Here is a 7425-nt window from a genome sequence, read left to right on the forward strand (position 1 = left end):
ATACAGGCAAAAAAATTGATATCGCTTTCACTCGAAATAAATGGATAAGAGATAGATAAGAGCCGTGGATAAGAGATTTATGTAACGCAATCAATGCAAGAACGAAATCAATGTCTGTGTGCCTCTCTGTCATTCGAAAAGACAAGAGAAATAGAGACAGAAGACTTATAAAAATATATAATTAGGGCCATATTAGGGCCCATTTTCAAAGTTATTTTTATTCATAAAATGGGCCCTCAAGCTTCATAGACCTAGAAAAAGAATATCTACGTCAAATTTGTGAGACATATTGGATATTATTTTAGTTATTGTTGGCTTTTGCTATGTCTTCAGGTTTACTTATTTGTGTCAAACAAAATAAATTCTTCTGGGGCTTATACAAGTCCAAGGGATCCACGTAAGATCTTTATATTTAATTTTAGTGTAGCACTCGAAAGAAATAAAACTGTAATGAAATCCTTATTAGAGTTATCCTAGAGAGCAGAAGCTCTCAAAGCTCTCCGTTATTTTAAAAATTCGGATGTGTACCTATCCCAAATAATTTACTGAAGGTGAAAGGTGTGGGTTTATGGTGGAAACACACCTATCAAGCATAAAGCCGTATGTTATGTATGAGAAATCGTAATTAACAAGTTTACGCGTCGGAAAGCTGAAAGCAGGCGTACTTATTTTCATACTAACTATTAACGACTAACGAGCGATTCTTCATACATAACATGCGGTTCGATGCTGATAGATGTGTTTCCAACTTACACCATTACTACCCTTTCCCAAGTCATAGCCTTAGGTACAAAGCTGCTTCCCAGTGTACCTCCACCTGAAAAGCTATGACAACGAAGGGAGTTTGAAACCACTCAATCCGAATTTTGATCCTAAATATAAATACCTACCTACATGAGAAAAATATCCTGCTCTTCGAAAGTTGTATAGAAGCTTAGTGACGTGACAGTCGTGGACAAGGTCGAAGGTCGCGATATAGCAGGCTGCCTAAATATAGACGTAATAGGTATAGCGTCGCTCAATGTTATGGCGTACCGGGGGGCGATTGGTACGGAGTGCACCAGAGGGACGCTTACACATTTGAATCACTGCTCGAAGAACTTTCGTAACATAATACCTATTTCATTTTCTATCATGTTCTCACTGTTGAGTTGAATACTGTTTTAAATACGTGTATGTCAGCACTCACCAGTCAGAAGATTCCAAAGATTTTTTGCACCTTGTGACTTAGTCCCTCGCTACGCTCACCATTTAGGTACTGATTATGGATAGAAGCGAACAAATAATGAGGTGGCCACTGGGTTCTGAAACTACTACGAAAACCCGAGTGATACAAATAATATTTTAGCCCTATTTTTAAAATGGCCAATCTATCGGAGCGACAGGAAATAGTAGGTATGAGGTTTGCAAAAGAGCGAACAGGTTTTTGCAGGGTCGGATTCGAAACGCGCATGTAACACCTCCGCAGTTGCAGGCGTCTATAGGACGGGATGACTGCTTACCACCACTCAGACCGGTTGTTTGCCATCGACACTACCCAAAAACTAACAAATATTAAAACATGATGCATGCAACTGCGTCGAAATATCGGGAGCTCGACAAAAATCAAAAAGGTAATCACGGTCTATATAACGGTCAATATAAGTCTAATGAAAATAACCGTGAATCATTCAAAACTCTTAATATTAAGAAAGTTCATTGGCTCATAGCAAAAAATATTAAAATTGGCAAAGTCTGTACGATGTTCGCCAATACGTGGCGAACTATCCTCGCAAGCCGAACCTTCGCGAAGGTCGGATGGCATTGCTTTGTTTACAACGGTACCATGAGAGCAGTCTGTGCCGAGGACCGCGGGACGAAACACCTGGCCTTATGGGGAGATCTAAAAAGAAGTAGGTGCTTACAACTTCAAAGTGAATACTTTAGTTTTAATAAATAAAATTAATTAGCTACTTTAAGAATCTTGGATCCTTCAACTGTTCTACAGTTAGACGTCCTTGTTCCGTTATCTGTTTTATTTTGCTGTTTCGGGGACCGCCGATTAGTGGCGTAGCCATCTAAGTGCGAGGCTGCGAATTAAGTTTTGTCGCCTAACTACGCCACTACCACTACATATCATATAAGGATATGATAGAATAATGGGTGCATGGATACCATGATGGTCTTGGTTTTATCTAATGGAAAGGCAGCCTTTCCAAGGCTAAGACAAAGGAACACGAACTGTGTATTCTCGTTGATCTTATTCTCAAGTTCCTCACCTTAAAAAGTAAAATATCTACTTAGCTAAGTCTATCTTACGATTGGGATATCAATGTTGCCCCTTCGAATTGTCTTATTCGTCAAGCGAAATCCAGGTCAAGGACAAACCCATATATGATAGCTAGGTACGTAATCATGCAAAACAAAGGACATAATATATGTAATATAAGGGTAAATAGCTCGGTGACATGATGAACCTGGCTCTTAAGTGGCTTTCTTTTTACCCGACTACGGCAACGCAAAAGGAGGGTATTACCTACAAATCTATTAATAGAATCGTCCTGAGATAGGTACCCGTTACATAATTACAATTATGTAAATGTTAAAAATTATTACTAAACAATCACACTTTCCACAGAATTAAAGCGGATCAGATCAACGTTTTGAGGAAGCAGTATGACGCTTTTTTGGAGGAGGATAAAAAACGCAAAGAGCGCAATGAACACATCTTGGAGAAGCTCGACAATATGCGCTTGTCTAACACCGTGGCACGATACAAGGTAATCCCAAATTCTGTGACCAGCTTTATGTATTCTTTCATGATTTTTGTTAGCAGAAAACTTATACGAATATTTCCTATTTCAGCCAAATGTCTATCTAGACCAGAGATTAACTTTTAAATGCATCGGAGAGGTGCCAAATGACACACATCCTCATCCACAAACAGATCAGCCAGCTATGGTAAATCCTCTGAAGAAGTTTAGAGAAACAGCACCAACTGATCTCGGTCTACTCTCCAAGCCCATGGACGAGACATTGTTCCTAAAGGAAATTAGTAAAAAATACATACTGATTCCTAAGTTAACATCCATCGCTGGCGTAGATTACATTCCCAGAGCAATAACACAGGATAACAATAACGACGGAGATTGGAAGAGTAAATATAGCATTTTAGATAAACTTAAACAGAATGAAAAAGAAGAGACGAATAGCTTCTCTGTTTTGAAAGACAATGGCAAAACTTTCTTAGATGATATTCCAACCAAGGATCTTAAATACAGGTTCGATGATGAAGGAAGTTCTCCAAAAGATGATCAGAAAGATGAAATTGCAGACCGTGTTCGAGCTTGTCAAGATAAAGATGGAACTTTAAATATTACTACCGACATTAATAAGGAAAGTACAATAAGAAAGCCTGCGGGAGCTCCAAATTTAAACACTCATTCTGTCGTATTTAACACTGATACATATAGTGGAGTAAAACAGCCAGACCAAAGTCCAGCAGGTGTTGAGACACCCACCCACCAATATGATTATCCTACACAAGAAGTTAGTGGAGCTCAGCTAGCTTCGCAAAAAACTGGAGGTCGACATGATTCAACATACAATGATAAACATGAAAATGAAGATAGCGAAAAGCTGTCTCCTGTTGTAAACGATATAATGCATGTAGAAGAAATTGATCCTATTAAACCAGAAACGCATGAAACTAAAAGTTATCACTTGAACGCAGCTGATTCCGAAAAACTGCAATATCCCATTGACATTATAAATGTTCAGGACTTTACGCCAGCAGAAGGCGTAAAATTGGTAGATGGAGTAAATATTAATCCAGAGAGTAACGCCGCCGTACAACAGACATATTTGGCACCTAATGACCAGAACGCAACTCAAGCATCAGAACATGCATATCAGCCAGCGGGTCACCAACCACAAGGTGATGTTCAGCAAGGATCTCAACCTACAATCTCTTCTGAAGAAGTATATCTACCTGGGGTTAATCAGCCATCTGGCGATGACCATTACGTTTCTGAACCAACCGCAGCTGGTGAGCAAGTGTATCTACCAGGGGATCAGCAGCCGCCAAGTGGTGATCAGTATGTCTCTCAACCACTTGCAGCTGCCGCAGAACAGCAACAGCATGTTACAGAGAATACAGAACAGCATCAACCAAATACTTATGATCCAACGGGGGAGTTGGCATCAGAAATCCAAGCATTTGAAGATGAGCAGAACCAAATGTTTTATTCAGAACAGGCAAATTACCAGGATTACAATCAAGATTCAAATATAGTTGATGGTTACAGTGCTGACACGAATTACGATCCCTTAGCCTTATATGGAAGTGTGCAACAGCAGGCTGCATATCCTGTAGAAATTAACGAACATGAAGAAACTTCACAACGGTATGATCCTTGCTACGAGGAACAGTATGCGGCCCGGGAAGCAGACCAAATGTATACTGAACAACAGCAATACAGCGAACAACAATATGCCGAACAACAATATAGCGATCAGCAATATCCTGACCAACAACAGTATAGCGATAAGCAATATACTGAACAGCAGCAATATGATGGACAACAATATGGTGAACAACAACAATATGCTGAACAGCAAGGTTATACTGATCAACAACAAGGTGAACCTATCATAGCAACTCTTCAGGAATATGACGAAGCATATACATTACAAGAACAGACCATGGAGCAAATTGAACAACAACTCGATGAGGAACTTAATGTTCCAAGTCAAGGTTCTGTGGGGGATATTGTGGACGAATCTACAATGTACACTCAGAATGAGGGAGTTGCAGCTGAACAACATGTTGAAAACCTGAACCCACAACCTATCACTCCTAAAGTATAAATTGTATTTGCACAATATTTATAAATAATGTATTAGATTATTTATAATTTTAGAATGATCTAACAATAGTAAAATTGTTTTGTACAGTATTATTCCTGTCCAGTAAAATAATACCAAGTTCAGAGGCCCTACTGCAAAACGCTTCCCTTATATCTCAAAATTGCAAAATGGTAAAGAAACAAATAACAAACTAAAAAATGCAAAAATTGAGCTTTTCCCAGTAGTCTTTCTTAACATAGGTATATGTATTTGTTTTAGCAGATTTATTTTGTTAAATTATCTGAGTAAATAAAGAATACTTTACTGTTCTAGTTTTGTATTGCGTTATGACTACATTAGCTCATGATGGATTTATTTTGGAAGAGGCATGTTCTGCAGCACTTCAGCTTGTGCAGGGAAGAGTGGTTCCGCAGGCTTCTTCCAATGGTACTCTACCCAGGGGAGTCTGTCCAGCCCCGTAGCCCAGTGGTGAATTCTGCATCGCACATTGACTGTCTCTTTTTTATTTATCTGCAACAATATGCCATACATTATAGAAAAATTATACAACCATGACAAGTCTGAGTAAGTTTGAATTTTTTTTCTTCTTTGTGGGAATTCTAGTTAGGTTGATGTTTACTGATTAAACATTTACTGAAAATAGAGTTAAAATAACACTGGTGGAAGTCAAATTGACCAACATAGAATATAGGTCTGATAAACTGAATATTCACCCAATTTATGGATTTTTAGTTTTGTAGTGCATTTATATATTGATATCCATATTATTAATATTATAAATGGGAAAGTGTGTGTGTCTGTTAGTTTGTCTGTCTCTCACGGAAAAATGGTGCGATGAATTGACGTGATTTTTAAGGTGGAGATGGTTGAAGGGATGGAGAGTGGCATAGGCTACTTTTTGTCTCTTTCTAACGCGAGCGAAACCACGGGCAAAAGCTAGTGTTATATAAGAAAAAGGTTAAGGAGACACCGAGAAATTATAATTGAGCTAAATAGACTAAAAATCTACAATGAAGTAAAAGTTGGCTTTAAAATTCTTCTTTAATCCCTAAAAGTTTTGATATAATAACAAAGTTTGCACTTACTGTAACAGTCACATAAAATTCCTTTTCTTGGAGAGACATGTCAGGCCCATTAATTTTGCCTGGAGGCATTGTGATTGCATGTTCGGGGACCACAAAGCCTGCCTTTCTAAATGATGCCTTGACATGCCATGGCTCTAGAGTCCAGGGTTCTCGTTTGTTCATTGTGATTTGTAGAACCAGCCGGGAAAGGCAGTTCATAGTCTGTTGAATGAAACAAGAGATAAGAAAAAAAAAAAATTTTGTCCTCATAAAGTTTAGTGTAACTGACTGACTGTTTTTGTTAAAACTTGAGAACTATTTTGGTACTGTCAATATACTTGTGAAAAAAAAATCTTTTATATAAGTGACTCAAAAATTTACCCTTTGGACATAGGGAGAACTGAAAGTATCTTCAGTTTTAGGTTTGTTTTCATCAACTTTGTATAGCTCCATGTTCTTAGGATTAAAATACACTGCTAGACCTGGCATCAAATAATCTCTGTAGGCCTCATTGGGTCTTAAGGTGAGTACATCTCCTGCATTACCAACACCTAGAAACAAAATAAATGTTAATTATCTCTAGTGATGACTCTAGTTAATTTGATAAGTTAGCTTTTTAGTTAACGAACCTTCGACATACTGATTCAAAATGACTTTCATATCAGGCTGTTTGACAACGTTTGTGTCTTCAACCAGATCGTACACGAAGTGACGACCTCTCAGCTTTGTCGGTCTGCTATTTCTCTTGTGCAATGGTGGTGGCCATTTCCTCTTCAGCACAAATGTTGTCTAAAAGACAAAACACTATGAAATCGTTTGATCTTCTCATACAGATTATAACTTAAACGAACTAGGTTAAAATCATAGAAATATTACACAGTGTTATAATTAATCTAAGGTTAACATTTAAATTCCATCCAATCCTAGTTTGTTGAATAGTAGATACTCACTCTTGTTTGCTGTGTTAGCACAGTCTGCGCATTAACTATGTTGTTTAGAAGAGAACGTATTCCTAACATAGTTGCACAATAATCTATAATTAATTGTATCAAGTTCACTATTTTGTAAATATGCAACTTAATGAAATAGGTTAGGAGAATCTCGGATTCGGACAATTTGACAATTGACAGATCGAATTTAATGTTGCCACTATCAGACTAATCAGACATTTCTTAGTGAGGCAACATTAGGAACTATTTAAGAAAATATTAAAAACGTTGTAAAAGTACCAACTAGGGATGGACGCAGAGCATATCGTACGATGAATTTTAATCGATTGTTCATCGATTTCAAATTAGGAGATCCATAGACTATAGACCACAACATACGCATTGAGTAGAGACGAGTACACAGAGAACACTTCACTTCACTACGGATTCAATTCGGATTGCTTGGTTTTGGATGTGCGGATAGAATTTGTTGTATTCTTGTGTATTCTCTTGTGTCGATAGTTGTTTTATCAATATAAGTATACCCGTTCATATTATAGTACGAATTGTAACTATTGATTAAA

At 37.6% G+C, this 7425-nt stretch overlaps 2 protein-coding genes across 3 annotated transcripts; one reads left to right on the forward strand and one right to left on the reverse strand.

Annotated features, from left to right (window-relative positions):
* The first annotated feature begins 319 nt into the window (after positions 1 to 319).
* LOC125232563 (RNA polymerase II degradation factor 1-like) lies at positions 320 to 5133 on the forward strand. 2 transcript variants are annotated; one of them, XM_048138284.1, is made up of 3 exons: positions 320 to 397; positions 2618 to 2759; positions 2845 to 5133. In XM_048138284.1, the coding sequence occupies exons 1-3, from the start codon at positions 324 to 326 to the stop codon at positions 4846 to 4848; spliced, it is 2220 nt and encodes a 739-aa protein (XP_047994241.1). In that variant the 5' UTR covers positions 320 to 323; the 3' UTR covers positions 4849 to 5133. The 2 variants fall into 2 exon arrangements, with proteins under 2 accessions (XP_047994241.1, XP_047994240.1); XM_048138283.1 differs by lacking the exon at positions 320 to 397 and adding an exon at positions 1793 to 1892.
* A 14-nt stretch (positions 5134 to 5147) lies between these two features.
* Positions 5148 to 7027, reverse strand: LOC125232564 (39S ribosomal protein L9, mitochondrial). Its single transcript, XM_048138285.1, has 5 exons — positions 6863 to 7027; positions 6542 to 6701; positions 6294 to 6463; positions 5934 to 6134; positions 5148 to 5358 (listed from the first exon to the last, which is right to left on the reverse strand). The coding sequence occupies exons 1-5, from the start codon at positions 6929 to 6931 to the stop codon at positions 5200 to 5202; spliced, it is 759 nt and encodes a 252-aa protein (XP_047994242.1). The 5' UTR covers positions 6932 to 7027; the 3' UTR covers positions 5148 to 5199.
* Positions 7028 to 7425: the final 398 nt, after the last annotated feature.

Source organism: Leguminivora glycinivorella, chromosome 13, assembly GCF_023078275.1.
Source record: "Leguminivora glycinivorella isolate SPB_JAAS2020 chromosome 13, LegGlyc_1.1, whole genome shotgun sequence".
NCBI classification, from domain to species: Eukaryota; Metazoa; Arthropoda; class Insecta; order Lepidoptera; family Tortricidae; genus Leguminivora; species Leguminivora glycinivorella.

Bases quoted from the DNA above. Each gene is read 5' to 3' on its own strand.
- LOC125232563 (XM_048138283.1), top strand. From the start codon at position 1,798: ATGGCATTGCTTTGTTTACAACGGTACCATGAGAGCAGTCTGTGCCGA. The intron at 1,893-2,617 runs GTAGGTGCTTAC...CACTTTCCACAG, and splicing joins ATGGGGAGATCTAAAAAGAA to AATTAAAGCGGATCAGATCA. The intron at 2,760-2,844 runs GTAATCCCAAAT...TTCCTATTTCAG, and splicing joins ACACCGTGGCACGATACAAG to CCAAATGTCTATCTAGACCA.
- LOC125232564 (XM_048138285.1), bottom strand. From the start codon at position 6,931: ATGTTAGGAATACGTTCTCTTCTAAACAACATAGTTAATGCGCAGACT. The intron at 6,702-6,862 runs GTGAGTATCTAC...TTTGTCTTTTAG, and splicing joins TGCTAACACAGCAAACAAGA to ACAACATTTGTGCTGAAGAG. The intron at 6,135-6,293 runs GTAAATTTTTGA...TTCATTCAACAG, and splicing joins GTTCTCCCTATGTCCAAAGG to ACTATGAACTGCCTTTCCCG.